At 38.5% G+C, this 23940-nt stretch overlaps 1 protein-coding gene across 4 annotated transcripts in view; it reads right to left on the bottom strand.

The window, feature by feature from the left end:
- The window catches only part of FAT1 (FAT atypical cadherin 1), a 131826-nt gene that overhangs the window by 51272 nt on the left and 56614 nt on the right, over window positions 1-23940 (bottom strand). For all 4 annotated transcript variants that reach the window (XM_058525019.1, XM_058525020.1, XM_058525021.1 and 1 more), the window contains one exon: window positions 21545-21859. In XM_058525019.1, the coding sequence (XP_058381002.1) occupies window positions 21545-21859 (315 nt within the window). The remainder of the gene's footprint in view (window positions 1-21544; window positions 21860-23940) is intronic.

Raw genomic sequence — 23940 nt, forward strand, 5'->3', positions numbered from 1 at the left:
ATGAAAACTAATGTGATTTTCCAGGTAATGTCGCTCAAATAACAATCATTTAGCTTCCAATAAAAGAAGAAAATAGGGGCCGGCCCTGTGGCGTAGCGGTTAAGTGTGCATGCTCCGCTGCTGGCGGCCGGGTTCGGATCCGGGCTCGAACCGACACACCGCTTGTCAGGCCATGCTGTGGCGGCGTCCCACATAAAGCGGAGGAAGATGGGCAAGCATGTTAGCTGAGGGCCAATCTTCCTCAGCAAAAAGAGGAGGATTTGGCACAGATGTTAGCTCAGGGCTGATCTTCCTCTCACACACACACACACACACACACACACACACACACACACAAAATACAAAAAAAAAAAGAAGAAGAAGAAAATAAATGATCCTCAAAGAAATCCCATATTCTTTATTTCTCTGATTTTTCTATCAAACTAGAATATCTATAGTTTCAATCTCTCTCTAGAATTTTAATAACCGTCTGCTAAACTGTCATCATATGTTGGCACCTAAAAGACCTTTAAAATTGATTAAATATATTCTTGTACTTCACCAAATACACAAACAAACAAAATTCCCCCAACCACTAAAACATCCTCTCCAACCTGTGTTGATGGCGGACAGGTGCACGTTGAGTGGATCTGACAACATGTGAAGATCAGGTGAAGTTTTACATGGCAAGACAATTGCTAGGGTTACCTTTTCTCCTGCCCAGCTTTCTGTGGTTTTCCCACAGGGAGAATGTCAAATAATTCACATTGAAGAACAGTGTTTATCACTCTAAGTGATTTTCTCCTATTATCCTAAGTAATGTCACAAAACTACCAATTAAAGGCTATTCAAAATGTTTCTCTAAATTTGTAAATGAAAGGTTTGTATTTTCACTTAATTCGAAATATTTTTTTCCTTAAATAGTCATTAAGAATCTAAATCAACATTATCTTCCCTACCATTCAATGACGCAATGCTCTCTTTTTAATAAGAACAACAAAAGACTATACTGTAACTAGATCCTGGGTTTTTTCCCAAACCATACTTATAGATTAAAAGAGGTTCAAGGAAAACGCTTCATAATGCTTAATGGTGTGAAAATGCTGCTTAATGTGGCACAAGCTTGATTTGCATCACTCAAAAACCTTTTAAAGGTAATCCCCTTTTTTTCCTATCAAAAGTTTACCACCTCCTTGTGGTAAACAAGGATTGTGGTTTTAAGTAGTTCAAGTACAGTCAAGCATCACTTAACGACGGGGATATGTTCTGAGAAATGCATCATTAGGCGATTTCGTTGTCGTGTGAACATCATAGAGCATACTTACACAAACCTAGACGGGACAGCCCACTACACACCTAGGCCATGGTACTAATCTCATAGGGACCACTGTCGTATATGTGGTCCCATGCTGACAGAAATGTCATTATGCGTTGCATGACTGTATGACAGGAAATGACTGTAATTAGTCCCAACTAATTGTCCTAATGTGCCCATCAAGAAGTTGTCATCAATGGTGACATCACATGGAGCAACAGCTTGGCATGTTCACAGAAGAATAGTATTCTGCTTCTGTAAAGCATAATCATTCATTGCATGGATACCCCATTAGCAAAATTCTGTTAGCAAATAAATAAATATCCGTTAGCAAATAAAACTCCCCACTTCACATTTTCCTTACAGCACACCAGACTGCTAATAAGGATGTACTTACATCCATACTACCAATTCATTTTAAAGCTGAAAAGCGAACCTGACACCATCTCCTAGGTTTGGAATTACTTGCATGTTCTATATGCTTCAAATTAATTTTCCTCTGTTAACTCAAATGGAACATTCATTCCATTCAAATGCACTGAATTCTGATGTACATTTCTTATCCACTTTAGCCTAGCTATTCCCATCCACCCCTTCACCTCTCAGCTTAAACATCATTTCTGAGGCCCTCCCTGCCAGGCCCAGCCTGAGGTCCCGTTGCTGGCTTATCTTCCACATGCTCTTGTATTTCCTCTATTCTAACAGATCACCCCACAGCATTACAGTCACTCATTTAAAAGTCATCTTCTGTATACTGCACAACCATGAGGAGAGAGACTCTGCCTTCCTTGTATGTTTTGGTTACACCACTCTATTTCTATTTACCCTCAAAAAATAGTTGAATGTGTGAACATGCGAATTTCTTAAAACTATAAAAGAGTAGAATTGAAAATATGTATTAGAGTAAGAGAGATGCATAAACTACACTGAAGTTGGAAATAATGATACACATTTTCAGCTTATACATAAGCTAACAGAGAACCATTTAACATGTATTTACAGGCAAGATGTGTCAGGCACCATGACAGGTGGTCTACTGATGGTATGAACAGCCATTGAAAGGCACAGATCTGAAGTGCAGGAAAGTAGTCAGAGGCAGACAAACAAATTTGGGTTATATCAAAAGTATAGAAAAGAGTATAAAGCATGAAGAGAATAGTGGGCCTACGAAAAAATAAAAGAAAATGGTGGGCCAATCTTATTAAAGTAGGGGACATCGCTGTTTAGAAAGCCAGCAACAGGCTGGAACAAAACCACGTGTCCCAGAAGCCACGGGCAGAGAATTCTTCGAGGAGGAAGCCCCTCCGCCAAGTACTTCAGAGAAGTTTGGAAGAGAAGATAAACGTGAGAGCCAGGGAGACAGGAAGTAGACTAGGAAAGGTATTTCTTTTATGAAGACTGTTTAGCATGCTAACATAGATGGTATGCAATGAGCGACCACAAACAAGGGAAGATGAAGATCCAGACCAGAGCTAAGCAATACAGTAGCCACTAGCCTCATGTGGCTATTGAAATTTAAATGACATGTAAGATATTTCATGAACATGTAAGATATTTCAGACTGACAAAAAGACCTCTCTAGATTCACAACACTCCTACCAAAAGGAACCCCTTTCGCAAGTGTCACCGTGTTTTCTTTTCCCTAAAGCCATCACCAAGGAGAGGCTGTGCATGTGCATCCTATAGGGGTGGCACGAGTTGGTACGCTCCCTAAGAGAAGAGGAAGATTAGTGCTTTTTGTGGAATTTTCATACAAAATCAACCCTGAAAACAAAATTTCTAATACTAGGAAGTATTCTCTGGTGGTACACTTTACCTACAGCAATCAACCGCACTGGGAGCTTAACAGAATGGAAATGCTATCTAAATATCCCAACTCTAGCCACTCCAATTTAGCTGCAGAATTCACTGTGCATTTCACACTCATTTTCATCTCTGTAATTTTGCACATCTCAATCCTGCTAATTCTTCCCCCTTGCCTACTTAACAAACACCTATGTCAAAATGAATTTAAAGTATACCTTTTCTGTATACCCAGTACATGTTATTAACCTTGTAGGTATTAAATATCCTAATAAGTGTACCCATTTCTTTCATTTTAAACATTTATGCTCATCTGTAATGTTTATTACTAAATCCCAGAAAGATATACACTGAAAAGAAACAGTACATTATTTCAGAACTGGAGAGAAACCTTCAAGATGATCAAACTCAGCTGCCTGAGCCAAAGAAAAGTTTAATTGTCTCAAGGTCACCAGTAAGTCATTACCAAAGCCAGGATTAGAATTTAGTTTTCCTGAGGCCCAGATGAGAAGTTTTTTTGGGTTTTTTTCCTCCCCATCACACCACACTGCACACATTACTGCATTATGGTATTTCAACTCTCCATAAACTCTGAACTGTAACTTACATAAAGTTTGAGGAAAACAAAACAAAACCAGCAATAGTTAATCATTATTCATTTAATAGGTCCAAAAAAGCAAGTCAGAAAATAAAACAGAGTGGGCGAAAGCAGAGAAATGCATGTACAAGTGCTGCCTTTTGTAACTTTGTGTTTTATCTTTCTTTTCTGCAGAGCACAGTTAAATTAAAAATAGAAAGGAAAAGACAAAAACTTTCCTTGTCATGGAAAAACATCCCATTCTGCAGACCAACACTATTATAAATGTAGGTGGGCTGAGACAGCAGAAACAGCACGTTCTCACCAGTTAGCAGTTACATATTTACCCCATAAATGTATGTAAAACTAAGTAACCAAACCTGCTGGTGTCTGACGAACAGTGTTAGAAAAACTATTCACAGCCTCTCACTGCCGCTTTAGACATTTAAAGAAGTCATTTAAGAAAACAGAGAGTGTTAGATTAACTATAACACTTCAATATAAAATTTTACTCTTTCACATTTCTTATAAATCAATACCAAAACCAAACTTCTCAAAGTTGAAGAGGTCAAACAGACTTCACAAAGTAGGGAGCACACGAAGGTGAGCATGAAAGGATTAGTGGGTGAAGATAACGTGAGCTAGTTCCCAGAGGTGGGGCTGTATTTATGTATCCATTCAACTATTTTGTGCTGTCTACTTGGAATAGAGATGATTAAGACAGAGTCTTGTTTTCAAGAACAAGGATGAAGTCTAGAAGGCAAAAACTATATCCCAGAAACGATACGATAGTTAGACTAGAGTATAGGGTAGACAGAAATCAGGGAAAAGAAAGCAAGGGCTTTTGCTGAGGGCTGTGGATTCCAAGTAATTTTGAACTTGGATGACATGTAGTCTAGTCATCCCTGTTGTTCCAGCAGACAACCAACCAACCACCCAAAACGAGAGTAAGGCCATCCAGGACCAGCCAGCCTCCAGCCAACCAGCCAAGTGACCACACTGCATGAGAGGATCAGCCAAGCAAGGACAAGACCAGAACTGCCGAGCAGAATCCCAAACTAAATTATGGTGGTTGTTTTAAGCCGCTGAGTTGGGGGATGGTTTGTTACAAAACAAAAGTTAATTAATGCATTTCAAATGACCTCATCTCTAATCATTCCTTAGCTTACTAAATGCCAAGGTATGGTGCTATGAGATTTAAATACATTATCTCATTTAATCTGTATGTATATGGCAATATGTACACCATAATAAATAAATTAATATTTTCACCGGCTCAGGGAGATTAAGTTGCTTACTCAATGTCATTTAGCAAAGTGGTCAGTTGGGAGTTCAATAAACCCAGAGCTTCAGAGTCTGAAACCCACATTAAGAATAAAAGAAGACTGGGAAGGACTGAAGGCTTTGGTTCTATAAACAGTGGTTCAAAACATCAGCACTGTGGATGCAACCAGACGGCAGCTAGAGAAGGAAAAAAGAAAGGCTTTCTCTATAGGATTAAGGTCCAACTGCAATGAGACAGCAAGTCCTTGTGATCAATAGCAGGAGTTTTCTAAGAACCAAAACTGTAAAAGAAAAGGTTCTGGCTCTAGGGGAAAAATACTGTGTGGCCATGTGTTCACCTTGCTTGGCAGGAAATTTACTTTGAACCATTTTCCAATTATTCTACTTGAGAATAAACAGAGGAAGGTGGAAAGATCAAGAAAGAAAAAAAAAATCTGCTCACTTAATTTACACATCCCATTACTCTGATTATTGTCCTCTCACCCCTACAACTGCATTGGCTTCTTTATCCATTGCTTATTTGACAATAATACATGAACCACAGCAACATACGTTCTAGAAAAGCAGTATCCAATAGAACTTCCTGTGATGATGGGAATGTTCTACAATGGTGCTGTCCAATATGGTAGCCCCCAGCATACGTGGACACTAATAAGCACTGGAAATGTGGCTAGTGTGACTGAAGAACTGCATTTTTAAATCACTTAATTTATTTTTTGCTGGGAAAGATTCTCCCTGAGCTAACATCTGTTGCCAATCTTCCTGTCTCTCTTTTTTTTTCCCTCCCCAAAGCCCTAGTACCGTTGTATATTCTAGTTGTAAGTCCTTCTAGTTCTTCTATGTGGGACGCCGCCACAGCATGGTTACTGACAGACGAGTGGTGTGGTTCCACGCCCGGGAACTGAACCCCAGCCGCAAAAGCGGACCTCGACAAACTTTAACCACTAGGCCATCAGGGCTGGCTCATAAATTAATTTAAATAATTTAAATAGTCATCTCTGATCCTTTAGTCTCCAATTTCAAATTACGTATGTCAAAACCAAGAACTTGAACATCTACAATATTCAAAAATCTTTTCCTGTGGTTAAAATGTGAAGCAGTAATTCAATAGCAAATCTGTTTATCAAAACCCAAATTCTGTAAACATCTGCCTTAAATCTAAATAGTGAAAAAACCAAAAATTTCCAAGATTTTGACTACGCTGATACGGCTCCATAACACTCCCTCCCTGCTGGCCCCTCCCTCTTACTAGTCTCCAGCTCACAGGGCTCAGCTGGTGATGAAAGAAACCTAGTTTACAGGTGGTTGTTAGTTTACAGCTTCATCCGAACACCTAAACATCTGGAGTCTCCGTGTTTAACAATGACTTTTGAAAAATCATTATTCTACCAATTTATATTTTTTGCTTCTCATGATATCTTGGCCAAGGACCAAAAATTAATAAATGAAATGTATGTTCATAAGCAGCAATGATGTTGTCATTAGGTTTACTAGCTCAAAGTCGCCCACTTGTCAGTCTGTATTAAATTATTCAACTTATTTTTCAGAACGTCTTCCCCAAATATGTCACTCTGAGTCACACATATAAAAGCCCTTGTCCTCAAAGGCACACAAGTTATTTAAGGAAACCGCCCTTATACCTAAAAGGCCGAGATGAGCATTAAACTATTCTCTCATAGTTCATTTTTAGGCAACACTACCTGTGTGCTTCCCAGGACCCAGCTCTGGGCTAAGCATTTTATACATGTCATTTTCAATGAATAGTCACGGCAACCCTATACGGGAACTACTAATACACTATCTTCATTTTAAAGGTATCTGAGGCTTTGAGAGGTCAAGTCCCAAGGCCAGGTAAATGGCAAAGCTGAGATTTGACCCTAAGCCTGCCTGATCTCAGAGCCCAAGCTCTTAACTCACACACATAACTATCAACATATAGATCATAATTATATATTTAACATGTATAATGATTACACAACAAAATTATTCAGTGAATACATATGAGCTTCTCACATTACTCCCAGATAGGAACACTCTCTCTGTCAAGCCTGGTTCCTTCATGGACTCTCCAGCTTTTTCCACAACGGTGTATTAATCACAGCACTATGTTGACAAACCCCTGACTACAGGCACGAACTCTAGGTGTATTATTTTCAACCGTTTTCCCCATTGATTTTTCTGAAACACTTTAATATATTCTGTTCTTCGTTAAGAACTTTGTGCCATATCTGGTGATAAAAGAGTATCTGTAAGTCTTAGGCGTCTTGAGTGTGGACAGGGTAATTTTCTTCACTAGTTGTTACTATCATGATCTGGAAATGCGATTTCTACCTTTCTACTTGCAACCGCTGCTTTTGCAGGGATTGCTCTAAGACATTCAGTGTGTATTCAATGTGTAAGAATCAGCAAATTAAGGACAACAAAACAACAGTGAGTAGACTGTAAAATTTAACATTGCTCGTGTAACTTTTAGACAAGTACCACAAAAACCAAAACGGCATGTGTATATATATAATTAGTGTGTACACCTCCATGAAAGGTTAAACCCAAATTATTACCTGTAGTTATTCCTGGGAAATGGAACAGGTGGGCCAAAGGAAGAGGAGAAGAGGGCACTTTCATGTTCTGCTTTACACACTTCTTTACTGTGGTCATTTTTTGTTTTTAATGAGTATATTATTTAAAGAAATTGAAACATTAAAATATTTTAAAGGTCAGAGTGAAAGGATATAGAAATGCTTATTGGTTGAAAACTAATCTTAGGCTGGAAAGTCTCAAATAAATGATTTTTTTAAAAACTCTGAAATACTTGGCCATGTATATAAAAAATTAAAACTTCTTAGAAATATTACAGTGGCATATCTTTTACAATTTTTTCTAATATGTTTTTGAAACAAAATTTTAATGAAATGTATCATACATTCTAAAATGTCCTCTTACTGTCAAAACAAAGTTTGCTAGAGTCAGAGGGTCTTTTAAAATCTTCTAGCCCAAATCCCACACGTTAACAACAAAGACATGAAGTTCAAGAATGTGAAATTAAGTCCTGAACGTCAGAGTTAGCAGCAGAGTTGGAACCAGAGTTGAGTTCTTACCAAAGGAAGTGTTTAGAAGTCTCCCTTTCGCTCCAGCCCTTTTCAACCAGAGGTGGGCATCAGAAGCACGAGAAATGATGGGCTGAACCCACTTCCTTCCCACCCCCCTGCCGAGGCACCAAATCAGAATCTCCATTCATGAAGACCCACCTCGTATAATTTCACAGACATTTCCAGGTAATTTGGTGATCCATCCTTTGCTAACCATCTTGAGCCAAGAGCTTAAAAAAGTTGAAAAAAATCCATGCCCTCTTTTTTTTTTTTTTTTTAATTTTATTTATTTATTTTTTTCGCCAAAGCCCCAGTAGACAGTTGTATGTCATAGCTGCACATCCCTCCAGCCGCTGTATGTGGGACGCGGCCTCAGCATGACCGGAGAAGCGGTGCGTCGGTGCGCGCCCCGGATCCGAACCCGGGCTGCCAGTATCGGAGTGCGAGCACTTAACCGCTAAGCCACGGGGCGGGCCCCATGCCCTCTTATTTTAACAGCTTCCTAAACACAGAATTGTTTTTAGTCACTGTAATTATCACTGCTGTCCATAGTCTGCAACAAAGTATATTATCCATTTCTCAAAAATACTATTTGAGATATAGAGAAATATAACAGGATATGGACTTATGAGAGATAAACAATGCTTAAGAACCATAATTAACACTGCAGAAACTACTTCAAAGAAACAGCCAGGAGAGCCTACATGAAGATTCCAGCGGCTCTTAAGTTACTTATTAGCCGAAAACATCTCCCAGAATCTTTCTGGCAAATCCGCAACTACTGACCCAAATCATTAAATCCTATTAGAATATAAGTTAACAATGAAATGTAGTCCTTCCAATACAGAAGAAAAGAAAAATCTAAATGGTTGCACCAACTTCCATTTAACAGCATATTTCCTTCTTTTTGGAAATGCCTTTTGCAGTAGGTTGAATGGTAGGCCCTCCCCAAAAGATACATCCAACCTGAAACCTGTGACTATGACCTTATTTGGAAAAATAGTCTTGACAGATGTAATTAAGTATCTCAAGATGAGATCACCCTGAATTTACAGTGGGTCCTAAATTCAATTAAGTGTCCTTTTAAGGGAAAAGCAGAGAGAGATTTGAAATACACAGACACAGACACAGGCCACGTGAAGATGGAGGCAGAGACTGACGAGACGCTGCCAGAAGCCAAGAAATGCCAGGAGCCCCCAGAGGCTGGAAGCGCCAAGGAAGGATTCTCCCTGAGAGCCTCTAGAGGGAGTGTGGCCCTGCCAAGACCCTGATTTTGGACTTCTGGCCTCTAGAACTGTGAGAGAATAAATGCCTGTTGTTTCAAGCCACTCAGTTTGTGGTAATTTGTTACAGTAGTCTTAGAAATTTAATACACCTTTTTATTCGGATATCAAACAAAGGTCGTGAAAGAATACCAAAAAAAAAGAAGAACCAGGAAAGAATTGCGAACAATTCCATAATCCAAAGATAAACACTCGTTATTTTCTATATTTTGTTATTGTCTTCATTTGAAATGTTTTAGGACTTTATAGAGTATCACTGTATACACAAGGCAATGAAAAGGCAGAGGATTTAAAAAAAAAAGTCTCAGGCCCAAAGACGATTTGGGGTAGGAAAGCACTAAATGCTCCAAATAATCCAAGTTAATTGTATGCTTTCCCTCAAAAGGAAAGGGAAGCAGGCTGCCTCAGCTCTGTGGGGGTGGGGGGACCTCCTGAACATCTCCGGCTGAGAACCACAAATGGGCTAAGTCTTATCCTTTTTTTAATTGGTATGTAAAATATGGCACAAATTATACATCGGTTATATCTTTGAATGTACTAGTCTCATATTCTTTCCTCCCCATAATAGAAAAATGAACTAAGAACTGCCTAAATATTTTTCAGTAACCCTATTAACAATTATTATAAATCTACCTTAATGACTATAAAATAAACAGTCCCAATTAAAAAGCTGTTTCAACTCAGGACCAAGATAGAGAAGACCCTTTTATTCTGAATAAAACAAAACAGCTTCTCTCTGTTTTTTTAAGAGATCATTTAACAAGCAACATGGGCCTCAGGGTGCAATGAGATTAATCAAAAAAAATGTTTTCAAAAATAATTTACCCAATTAAATATTCTCTTTAGTCAGAAAAATTTACCTGTGCTCGCTCTACATTTGCCAAAACCATCCACTCTGTTTTAGCCATAATGACCTCTCCTTCCTCTTACATATAGGCTAAGAAAAACCAGCAAAATGCCTACTCTCAGGAAAAATTAACATAAACTATACAGAATAAATATAGGAGATATGAAAGGTTACAAGTTAAACAAAAGTGTTTTAGAACTTTATGGGATATGTACTTTTTTTTTTTCCCCCTGAAGAAGATTCGCCCTGAGCTAACATTTGTGGCTAATCTTCCTCTTTTTGCTTGAGGAGGATTCGCCCTGAGCTAACATCTGTGCCAATCGTCCTCTATTTTGTATGTGTGTCGCCGCCACAGCATGGCTGCCAATGAGTGGTGTAGGTCTGTGTCTGGGAACCGAACCTGGGCCACCGAAGCAGAGTGTGCTGAACTTAATCTCTAGGCCATAGGGCCGGCCCCTGGGATATGTATTTTAAACCTTGGGCTCCTTAATAATATTTATTTCCATGGTGCACTATTGAAAGATAGCCTGCTTTGAGTAAGTTAAACTATCAAAGAACTACAGAGACTAATCAAATGTATGAAAACAAAGGAAGCAATATCATTAGTAATTATTCTAATTTTTCAAATGAAATATTAAAGCAAGCACAACACAGAGAGACAGGGAAGCAGGAGACACTAGCTCAGAATCCCATGTGGCCCTTGACTGTCCCTCTGTAAACACTTTTCCATGGGACATTCTCGTCTATAGATCTGTACCCAACCAGCTTTAACAAAGTGAAAATGCTCTCAGAACAAGGCAGTTTACTGCAATTTACAAAGACCACAGCTGAGGTCGGGAGGACTGTGCAGTGGGTGGGTGGGGGGCACCACAGGCAGGAGGAGGACAGAAACTAGACCAAGGACAGCTTTTTCCTGTTCAAACTACTTAAGACTCCTCTTCCAACAGGTGAAATGGAAATCATACAAATTTCGCTAATATTAAAATCTTTTATCAGTCAACTGAAAAATAAGTATTAAGCAGCAAGTACACACAGTATCATGCCTGGTTCTATGGTGCCTACAATAAATGAACACGGGATGGTCCTGCCCCCTACCCTAGGACCTGAGCCAGCACTGGATGCCCACCAAACACAGGCAAGACGAGCATCCACACTGAAAAGGAAGGGCAGACGTGGGAAGACAGGCAGGGAGGCCGAGCATAGCCAATCCCAGCCCCATTCTTAAAATACAGATTGTCTTATAGGCCAAGAGCTAACGCTTAATTTTTCCTAAACTTATCACTCACCATCCGTCCCCTTGGAGCCCTAGACTCTGAGCTCAGAGATGCTCCGCAGTACCGCGCCGTCTTTATTTAGGTGGTGTTCTAAGGCTGCATTTAACTACAGCTCGTCTAGAGCTCTTTTGGCAGCTGCAGCCATCTGAGCGGCTATTGTCTGTCACTGCAGTTCTGGTGCCGGCAGGATTAAGCTTGGAGCCAAAAATGGAATTCTATTCAGAGGCTGTCAAGGCTGGAAAGGCCCTCAGAACTCATTTAGTTCAAACTTCCAGAGTCCCATAGAAAACTCTAATAAAATGAATCAAACGACCAATCTAAAGTCACACAGGTAGTGGCTGAGCAGGAATTTGCACCCAGAAACCTCCAGACTTCTCTTCTGCTTTTAATTCTGTTTTACTAGTTGTTTCTTGTTGAAAAGTGATAGTAATAAAATGTAAGATAACCTAAGATCAAAAGCCAAATGCAATTTACTGGGAATTGCCTTCACCATTCCTATAAATATCAGATATAGCAGAGATGGAGAGGGAAGAAACCCAATCCACTTAATAAAGTTAATATCATGTTGACAAAAAAAGGCCAATCTCACTCAGACACTTAAACGCAAAATCTTAAAATACGGCTCCTTAAAATAATTTTACCAAATGATATTCAGCAACATATAAAAAAATAGAATAGCCCTTGATAGAGTTTATCCTAAGGAGTCGAGGTTAACAGATTTTAGGAGGAAAAGCGGATCATTTCAACATGTGCAGAAAAGGCACTGAATAAAATCTGACTTCGTTAGACTTTAAGGTTAACAAACTTCACTATAAAATAAAAAATAAGCAGAAGGAACAGGTAAGAAAAATCTATAATTCTCCTCCAAAATAACTGCATATCTTTGGGAAAAGACTACAAACAGGTAAACTTATTATTATTATTTTTTAATGAATTCCTGCCATTGTAAGTGACCGGCCCTTCATTTCCTTCCTTTGCAGCTATCAAATGTCACCGGAAACGCTTGGAAGTTGTTTGCAGCTCCAGCTACATCCTATAGCACTGTGTCCGGCCTCCGTTCCAGTCACAATAAAACGCCATTTACTTTGATTGAGGAAAAAAAAGTTGCAACGTGATACTGGACTAGAACACGGATGAGTTCCCAGTCTGCTAAAGCATTTTATGACTTTACCTATCATGCTTTAGGAATTACTACACATAAACACTCTCTCTGTATATGTATATATATAATTTATATATATATAAAAATATCACCAAATCTATCTGCAATCAAATAACATTTCCTATATGGAACATAAAATAATTCTATATTAAATACTCTATCCTACATGTAAACAAATGAATGAAAAACAGGCCCCTGTATAAAGTTGTCGTCTACAAAACATAAGAAGCTGTAACTTAGTAATTTGAGCCTGATTATTTCAACTCAGAATAAGGGAATGAAAAAAAAAAAAGGAGGAAATGGTAAAGATTTAATAAGTGTACATATAGCCAACTTTATGAGCTGGAATTTCAAGCTCTGAAATATTTTTAACAGGATACAGCAGCAAAAAGAAGTGTGAGAATTCAAAACCTGGAAATATTTTATCTTCTAATGAGAAATAGTTATTTCTCAAAGTAGAAGAGATCTGACTAATAGTCTATCATCAACTTGCTAAATCTTCTCTAAGATTTTAACCTTGATAACTAATATTCTAGCTACCTGTTCTTTAAAGAATAATTTTAATAACCTAGAGAAGCAAAACACAGATCATCTTTTCTATGTATTCATCACTTAGAGCAACAGGAAAAAATTTCAATTTTTACTTCAGAAATATCAAATAGTCTACTCCCTCAGAAATAAATCAACCATCTAACTAATCCAACTGGTAAATACATCAATATATCGGGGTCAGAAAATTACTATCAACCTGTTTTTGTATGGTTTGCAAGCTAAGAATGGCTTTTACATTCTTAAGTGGTTGAAAAAATCAAAAGAAGGATAATATATTGTGACACATGAAAAGAACACGAAATTCAAAGTTCAGTGTCCACAAATAAAGTTTTATTGGAATACACCGCCACGCTCATTCATTTCCATATTGTCTACAGCTGCTTTCACTCTACAGGGACTGAGCTGAGCAGCTGTGACAGAGACTGTATGGCCTGCAAAACCTAAAATATTTACTACCTGGCCCTTCACAGAAAAAGTTTAACGATCCCTGCAGTACACAGTTAATAAAACTAAGTTCAAACATCTAGTGTTATTTAGAAGCTTCATGCTTTTTGGTCTGAACATATCACAGAAACAAGATTAGCTAAAAAGCAACCATTATATAACGCACAGACTCTTAATACAAAGAACAGAGAAGGTACAGAAAAACTGGCTCCCAAACCAACATTTACATCCCAAAGCCAAAGGCACATAGAGTGAACGTGGGACCGTGCATCAAGAAGCAGCAGGTAAGAAAGCCATGTCTTTCTGGCTCCGACCTCTGGGTGGCCTTAACCACTCTGAAGTCATAATTTGTAAAATGGAAAAAGTACAAATGGGGAAGACAGCAGACTCCTGGTATTTGTAGTCTCTACCCATCTGACAGGGCTTCTTGTAAAGATGAAGTATGTAAGTACTTGTAATAGATAAAGCAGGATGCACGTAAGTGACATGTCACTGCCCCTCTGGCTCCTAATGGAAGTTTTGTTCCAGCCTGATCTAAAAGTGAGGTCAAGAGACGGTAGAAGGGCAGAAGAGTGGTACAAGAACGATCAGAGAATAAGACAAAAAGACAGCAAAAGAAGGAAAGCCCAGGTTTGCTAGTTTCTCTTTGGCTCTCTCCTTCAAGATCTCTCAAAGGTGACAGGTATTACACAGCCTGATGGAAATCAGCGGAGAGAGGCAGAGAACCTGCAGGACTTACAAGATTCAAATGGTGCAATGCGCTCCAGATCCAATAATGAGAAGACATTCAGAGTAAGGATCACCTCCAAAATACATGAAATTTTAACTCTACAGAATTGATAAAGGAAAAGCTAAGAAAACAGGAAGCTGAAACAGCCTCAAAATCGTTTTTAAACCATGTAAAATTTTAAGTGGACAGAAATGGATTCAATAGCTGTCAGAGTATAAACTCTTCTAAGAAGCACATGCAGACACACAGAAATCACACACACAAACATACACATTTATTCAAAAAGGACGCCTCTACTTCCACTTAACAGACGTTTCTGATGAATTTATTTTTAACCATAAAAAAAAAATTCTTCCTCAGTATATTTGTTCCCAAACAGGAAGACGTACATCAATGAATGAGAAGAGGTAAAGAGTCTAATTGTCTAACACATTGATTAGACAATGTAAAATCAGTGGGTCAGCAAAACGTGCAATGGAAGGTACATGGATATGAACACACATTCCTATAACACAGAATGCGACAAGTCCATCAATAACTATAATACAGTCCTTTTTCTCAAGCCAAGTATCTAATACTGTTAAGTGAAAAACAAAATGCACAGCACTGAGTATCGCACGCCACCACCTGTGTAAAAAAGATGAGGAAAAAATAACACGTATTCTTGATTGTACATGAGTAAAAGAAACTGCAACTACTAGTTGCCTCAAAGTGTTTTAAAACATGGGTTTTCTTATTATGGAGGAATGGGGAAGCCAATAGATCAGGAGACAACTGTCACCGGAAAGACAGTTTGTTAGTCACAATTCCCAAGAGGAGGGGATACACCATGCAAACCACACAGGGCCACACCAGGTCAGTCAGAGACACAGGGAGCAAGGATAAAGCATGAGTAACAGCCTTTATCGTGGTTTCCACAGAGAACGAAAGACATAGCAGCATAAGCAGGCTTAGGACTAGCTAGTGTGAATTATTTCACTGGGCTCTGGAGCATGGGGGCTATCCTCAGTCATCTGGTACCTGGCCCGGGAATGATTAGGGCAGGGGGACAGTGGCCTGATAAAGGAGGTGGCTTCAAGCATGGGGTCTGGATTGGCTAGTGTGCAAATGAAAGGTGAGTCATTTGCTATCTCTAAGCATTGGCTAGCCCTGAGAGGGGCCGTCTCTGCCCAGCCAGTGAGGCAGGCCCCAGACTGCAGAGCATCAAGAATACAGAAAATAAAATCTAGTTAATACATTAAGGAAGAGAACTGACAGTTCGTGGAACTGAGCAGGAACAAAATTTTTCACTGGATATCTTTTTGTACCTTTTGAATTCTGTACTACGTGAATGCATTACCTATTTATAACAAGTAATATAATTTATGAAGTACGTCATTCACACACGCACAAACACCCAAACACACATCTACTTTCCAGTCTTGGTAAACAGAATATACTGACAATGAATGGTATTTTGAGGAAGGAGGCCCAGCCAGAACTTGAGAATCCCCATTCTGGGCATTAGGTACAATACAGAGATACAATTTTACAGATGAAAGTGTACAGGGATCTATATTTCTACGCACTCTAGAAACATAGCCAGGATGTTGCTAAGTTTCTGTTTAAAATAAATCTAAAAATTCAGTTTTCACCCCTTAAAAACACAAGACATCTTGGTTAAGAAGATTCATACTACTTATTAAATGAGGGTTTAACAGTATACACATATTTATGGCGGTTTTAAAATTAAATTAGCATTTTTTTTGTGATTAAAAAGCAATAGTTGAACTTCCACTTCACCAAGGGGTGAGATTTAGCCACCAACATGAAACAAACAAAAAAACAGACAAAATAAGTGAAATAACGGTATTTGGGACACCAGATATCAGGCAAAGAAAGACAGTGATCCCTGAGAGACAGGAAACAAATGAGGTGAGACCTACGATTGTCCCAGCTCACTGCCTTGAGACAGTTTCCAGACAGTTATTCAGTCCTAGTGAAATCCAACAGAAATGGAAGAGTATGTCCACACAAACACTTATTCTCAAATGTTCACAGTGGCTTTATTTGTAAGAGCCAAAAAGTGGCACAAACACAAACGTCCACCAACAGGTGACTGGATAAATACACTGTAGTGTTATCCATACAAGGGATATACAGCAATAAAAAAGAATGTTCTATTGGTACGCACTACAACATGCACAAATCTCAGCGTAACTATGGTAGGTCCAAAAAGCTTTACCAAAAAAAAAGAGTATATACCGTATGAGCCAATTTATATAAAATTTTAGGAAATGCAAACTAATACATAGTGACAGAAAGCAGATCAGTGGTTGCCTGGGATGGGGGCAGAGAGGACAGTGGAAGGGAGGGAATACAAAGGGGCCCGGGGAAACTTCTGGGAGTGATGGATATGTCCACCGCTTGATTGTGGTGATGGTTTCACAGCTGTATAGCTATGTTAAAACTTCACAAATTGTAGACTTTATATAGGTGCAATTGACTGTTATGTCAGTTATACTTCAACCACATTTAAAACTAAAGAGCAATACTTGCTTTGTATTTGGAAGCAATGCTTGCTTCCAAAACTTGGAAAATACCAAACATACAGATAAGAAACTAAAACTGTGGTCTTTTCTAAAGCATGCACAGGCCTAAAAGTAACCCTTCAAAATGATCTGCCAATTATAAGTAGCATATCACTCCTCAAAAGTTCAAACTGGTAACACTGCTAAAAATTAGACATTTGGCTAGGGCGATTTCGGTGTCCTGAGGTTACTTGTGAATCAAGAAACCTGGAAAGCACACACTGGTCCCTATTGTTTGGGACTCCTCATCTTCTCTGTCCTTGACATACCACAAAGCTGTGATGTGTTTGTCTGCAGGAGCTGGGGCTGTCAAGGCTCAGACAACCGAACATTCCACGCTCTTGTCTCTCTCCCATCTTGAGCAACTGCACAATTCATGTCAAAAGAAGCAAACTGACCCTAACCGACACTGGACATAATCAAACAAAAAACTGTTATAAAAATTTCTGGTGTCTACAAAAGTGTATCAGGAAAGGAAAACAGATCAAGTCTCTTTTGCTTGTATACTCTGAAAAAGAAAACGCTCCTCCCCCCTACTTATAAACAATATAATAAGAACCATCTGAGATGCAGAGAGAGACAGTTCTTGGTACCATAATCAAGCACAAAAACTTTGATTGGAAGATAAAAAACATTCAAAAAAATGTTCATTCAAACTTGTCATTTAGAACCCAAAATTCAGATAATCAAATCCAGTCCTAGGAAGTTGTTCTTTTTTTTTTTTAATACTTTGTCACATGATGACAAGAGGAGAAAAAGGGACTGTGGAGATGTTCTCCTCTCTCCAAAATGACTTAGTGAGGTCATCTGATTTACATTTATACAAAATATTCCAAGGAATTGCATGCAGACTCTCAAAAATAGGTCATTATTTATAAAAATAACAAATATTATCCTTTAACTCTTATTCTGGTATTCAAGGTTTTCCATGAAGCGTAGCCATTCTCCCATACGCTCATCTAACTTTGTCTCTTGGCCGCTAATATTCACCATGCCTTCAAATTGTTCCCCAACATGATGAACATCCCCTACCTCTTCTCCATCCATCCACTTTCACTGCCTTCAAAATCAGCCCAGCAACTTACCCGAGGGGCCTTGTCCTCCTGAGTACACCTACCACATCAGTCTATTTCCCACTTCCTCCAGAGGTGTTTATTAGCGCCCACGGCACACTATCTGCTACCCACCTGTTTCTCTTTGCTATTTCATTTATGCAGACTACACACTTTCACAGCATCTCTTAACGTGCTGTAAACAGAGCAGAAGCTCAGTAAACACTTGATGTGTAAACAAACGATTTGAGTAACAATAAACGGAGACTTTCTCTAGCCTGCTGGACATTTTGATATTCAGCAGGGTCCTAAACTTATCTTTACCACTATAGAGCACATAGACTCATTTTACTTCATCGAATGTGTTTATCCAAAGGCGATGCACACATCAATCTACTACAATCTTGATTATCTTATGTATAGTTAATAGAGAAAATATAACAAATGCAAGTGGGAGAGGCTGTGGCATCTCTTACAAATGATTCTGGGTGCTCTGTACTCTGCACCCATGTGCCTTAACAGGCGTGCAAAAACGGTCATCACTAATCATAAAATGTAATGACCGGGAAGCCAGTTTTCCCTAAGATCCCAAAGGAAAAGCCTCACTCTTGCCCAGATCTCTTAATTTCCAGCCCAGTGACTTTCTCACTCAGCCATTAATTATTAAGTAACATGATTTAGGTTCTCCAGGTGGTGTTCTGGGTCAGTAAATCACGGAAACTTTCTCCTACCAGACTGTCTTTCATCAGCTTTCACAATCTGGCCCCCATAATACTGACCTAGCCTATTAGAAATAAGTCTGCTTTAAAAGTTTTGAGGAAGATGTATACTTTGAGGCATTACTTTTTGGACCCTGAGGATCACGCCCAAATGTTCTGCTGAGTTGTGGGAACAGAATCATTGTGGGGACAGATCTTGTGAAGCTATATTTACTATATTCTTTAATAAAGCCCATACTAAAATACGTTTATTTCTTTAGAGACATTAGGTGACTTGTGGAACAATCAGACTTTTTTACTAACCATACAGTTTATAGTATACTTCACAACAAATATTCTCTCATACTAACTATAGTTATTCTCCACTATAACCTGCCTGCAAGTCATAAGAAAATAAAACCTGTTTGTAATTCTTATGAATGTTCTCCTGCTGGCAGGACAGCAGGATGCATGTGCTTCCCACCCAGGGATTTGGGAGCTGGCTGTGGACTCCTGGAAGGGATTTATTCTCCCCGAAGATAATGAAGAGTTTAGAAGTCTCTGCAGACATTCTTCCTAAGAGCTGTCAGAAGAAAGATGTAAAGGGGAGGGGCAATGCCACATTATCACCTTTCTACAAGACACAACACCACAGCAGTGAGGCCATCATCTCAGAGGCCCCAGAGAGAACCAAGGTTTCAAGGCTCCCACAATAGCTCTAACCTATATAATTTCCTTAAGTTTTTTTCTTCTCACTCCTTCTCCTCAAACACACATTACGTCCAGATCTATAGTATCTGCTCAGACACTCAAAAGGACATTTACCACTTGCATGCCTGTCTCTTCACAGAGGACTTAACCTAATCTATACGAGAAATAGAAGCTATAAGAAAAATGAAAACATTTCAAGTCTAATTCCACAGGCAATTTTTTAAAAAGGGGCAGTTATATTCTTGAATTACCACCTCGAGGCTTTAACTTCTAGATTTCTCTGTTTCTCAAGGTCTGTGATCCCCCTGCTTCCAGGCAAATAGTTTCTTGACTCTGAAATTCTTCTCCAAAATTTTTATCAACTTCTCATCTTTCTTCTTTTATATTGGATAGTGCCTTCTAATTTTTAAGCTCTTGGTTCTCTTTCATTTTATTTCACAAAAATGAGGCTGAACTTGGTTACCATTTATGCAGTAAAAATAGTACAAAACTACACTGTTTAAACAGCCTTACAGATGCTGCTTCAAATCTTCAAGTTCTGGTATAATCTCTTAATTCCAGCCTTTTGTCTAGGGCTCAGGGTCCTGCATCCTACCCCTAACGCTTCCAAAAGAAAAAACTCTCAGATCCCATTTCTCTCTTATATAATTAAATTCTCATAGGGCTCAAACACTCTCAATCAATTACTGATTTCCTAAGAACCCAAACCTCACTCCTATTCTCTATCAGAGGAACACATGGGAATCTGGCCAAAGAGCTAGAGCATAATTATCTCAAAGCAAAAGTAAATCCTAACACATACCAATTAAATCTTGAACTTATGTTTACTCTTAACAATCAAGAAAGACAGCCTCTATGAATGTCAGGTTGAAATATGCTGACAAGAGGTTTAAAAACTAACATTTTAACATTCTTTTTAAGAGACAAAATATTACATATATACAATCTCTACTAGGTATCTTTCTACGGGCATTTTGGGACACAGATATTGAACTCAAGCTTCTTCCCATCTTAAGAATTGCTTCATTTAACTGCAACAAAGGAAATTATGAAATAAGAATGGTACAAAAAAGAGGATAACAAAGACTGGTAGGGAAGCTGAGAATGCCTCCTAAATTTTGGTTTTTGTATATTATTTCCCTGACATATCAAAAAGACAACCCAGGAACTGAACAGGCCAGCTCCCCTAGAATAAAGAAAGACTTAACAAGCAAAGACATGATAGAGGCATGTAAAGTTAGTATATCTCCCTCTTCAGAATTCATAATTAGATTCTGTGGAAAAGTACTGAATCACCAAAACATCTGGGTCCAAAGACCAGGGATCTACTTGAGAAGAAGTTTTATTTTCCTACAAATAAACTGTCCTCTCAGTCATATGGTGCTTCTTGTTTTAATTCCAATCAAGAAATTGAAAAGTGCAACCCTCCACACGTGACGTTTCCATTGCATAAATGACAGCTAACTCTTCACTGCACAAATGATAGCTACGTTGAACCATTTCTTGTGAAATAATACAAAAGCTGACGAAGAACTAAGAAAAGAGATGTGCTGTCCAATGTCAAAGAACAAAGATCAGAAGTTTATAAGGATTTTGGAGTCCATCTGCTTAGAAGCAGTAGGTCAGATACTGAGAGGAGAAAACAGCTAAAAAGCAAACTTAAGGCATCAGTTCAAGAAACTAACTGCTCCCAATTTGAAAATTGTTTAACCCTGCTCCCTTACTGTCTGAAGAGACACAGCACGGCTCTCTAGAAAAATTCTAACACAACCTAAAAAAAACTACCATAAATTGTGAAATAAACACTTTTGATATTCCTCATAAAAAGCAGAGTTAAGAAAAGTGGAATACTTAGCAGCAGCAGAATTTGCAGTAAGTTTAAGATACATCACTAATTTAGGAGCTATTACCGAAACGATATTTGCTTTTTTAACCTACAAGTGAAACTGCACTAACGAGCCAAATCACAAAATGGCTTTATAAAAACAAATTCAAAGGAAAAAAACATTCAGACTAAATTTTCATCTGGAAATAAAGGCTTGTTTTGAATAACCCAAAAGAAAAACAATTTATTAAAAATTAAAGAAAAGTGGCAAACTCAGAAAATTAATTCTTAAATTTCCCCATACCAGGAGAGCATTAGCAAGAACATTTCATATAACAGTATTAACACATACCCGTTTTGGGATGTATTGAAAAGAACCCTTGTGGATTTCCACTTGTAATTTTGTACGTCAGCTTGTCATTAGAGCTAGAATCTGGGTCAAATGCCTCAATTTGGACCACAGATACATCCTTGGGAGAATTTTCCATTATCTCTGGATAATAAACAGGCTCTGAGGTCTGGGGCGCGTTGTCGTTGACATCTTCAACCTCGATGTAGATCTCGATAAATGACGAAAGAGGTACAACGCCCTGATCGGTTGCATAGACTGTTAGCCAGTAATGGGAGGTCGACTCCCGGTCTAGGCGATCGGAAGTCTCGATGACACCTACAGAGAAAGAAGAAAGTCATGAGGGGGCATGTCAACAACAACAAAAAACTGCCACTTTGCGAAAGCGTCAACCTAAATGACAACTCCGATTTATCGAGGGCGTATGTGTGACTTATAGCTGCATGATCTTGAGCAAGTCATCTAACCTCTCTGTGCCTCAGTTTCCTATAAAATGGAGATAATGAAAGTATGTTCCTCATAGGTTGATTAAATGAACTAATACACACACAATGACTAGAATAGCACGCGGCACGTAATATCAGCTATAAAGTATTTGTCATCATTAGTCTTAGGTGTCAGGCACTATGCTGAGAACTTTACAAATCTTATCTCATTTAAGTCTAAAAACAGCCCAACGAGGTGGGTATTAAGGGAGCATTTAATGGCCCAATACTTTGTTTTTCCGAGGATGAAATTCACGGTCAGTCGAGATCTGGTGACTTTCCTAGAGGTTGATCAGGGACCCAGAGACTGAGCCCCACAGTCCAGCAGCCACTGCACCCCACAGGGCATGCATCTGACCCCGGCTACAGTTCAGAGGAAGAGGAGGAGCAACACTTCTCCACACATCTCAGGTGGGCAGACTCACCCTTTAGGGTGACCAAGAAAACACAGAGCATAGCCTTCCAAGTCGAGAATAAGGGACTGCTCAGGTCTCTTCTGTACTGAATCTTTCAGTTTCTTTTAATCACCTTAAACAAATGGCAAGACAACCAGTGTGCTAAAAATATCAACTCTCCCACTACGCTATCAGCTCCGCAACGGCACAGGCTGTATCCTTTTCAAATACCAGTATACCCAGCACCTTACCCAAAGCCCAATTATTATTTATTAAATGAATGAAAATGAATAGATATCTTAACTGTAGTTGATACAGAAAAGTCCTCAATTGAGACCCAAACTAGAACACATCTCTTATTAAGTCAACTAGTAAAAGTTGGAGTTACATAATTACAAAGAAAAGGGTGAGAGTATCTGTAAGATTTTGGCCCAGTCATTGAAACCAGTCAAAATCTTAATCCCAGAATTAACCTCTTCTCAGGACGACGAACAGTGGAAATACCCATTTCTCTTAGGCAAATCCCACATTCTTATTTGACGGTGTCATCTTGTCCTTTGGCTTTCCCCAAATTTATCATTGTATTTTTTCTTGTGCATGAATCATTCTGACCCATGCTACTTTTTAGGGTTCAACACCAAGGTCCAGGTTGGACTTTAGAAATCCTACAACTCTAGAATCACTAAAGTTTCCCATTTAATGCAAAATACTATGGGAAAAATAACAAATGTTAATTTTTCTGTGCTCAGAAATGAAACAGTATTTATCTCAATCAAACAATCTGTGTTTATTTTTTGATCATTATATGAATTTAAATATTTGCTTGTTTGAGGTAGCTAATATCAGAAAAACTCATTTATTTTTGAATGTTAGATAATCATAGCTAACACTCCCAAAAAGGTTTACAAGTTACGAACACCAAGCTTAATTAAATATTAAAATGTACAATAGATTATCATAAAATGAACGTGTATTGCTATTTCAGAAGCATTGTAATTACTTACTATTGCTTCATTAATTCTTAGCAAACCCTCAAAATGGATCTATAATAATACTCCCAAAAATATGGAACAAATGCACAGAACTCTTACATAACAAAGAGCTAACTGGTCTCTCTCTGCAGCAGAAACAACTGTCAGAGAAACTCAAACACGTTTTCCTTTTTCTCTGGTCCAAATATAGTCTATGCATACTCAATCTATTCACTAAATCAGTAAAATTATACCTGTTTTTAGCCTGAAAGAAGTATGTCCTTAGTAACCGACCGAAAAGAATCTTTTCCAGTTTCTCTTTTTCATCACTCCCATCAACTGATACAAAGGAAGTCAGGGAATAACAGAACATTCTCTACTAGGATTACATATTAACAAAATGAATGAACATATGTTCCTCTTGTGTTCTACCATTTCATTAAAATGTAACATAATTCATTTGACAGGGGAAGGATTATTAGAAAATTTCGAGAAGACAGGAACACGGTGCTTGCATTCACCTCGTACAGGTTCTAATCCTCATATAA

The sequence above is a fragment of the Diceros bicornis genome, chromosome 29 (assembly GCF_020826845.1).
Source record: "Diceros bicornis minor isolate mBicDic1 chromosome 29, mDicBic1.mat.cur, whole genome shotgun sequence".
In the NCBI taxonomy this organism is placed as follows: domain Eukaryota; kingdom Metazoa; phylum Chordata; class Mammalia; order Perissodactyla; family Rhinocerotidae; genus Diceros; species Diceros bicornis.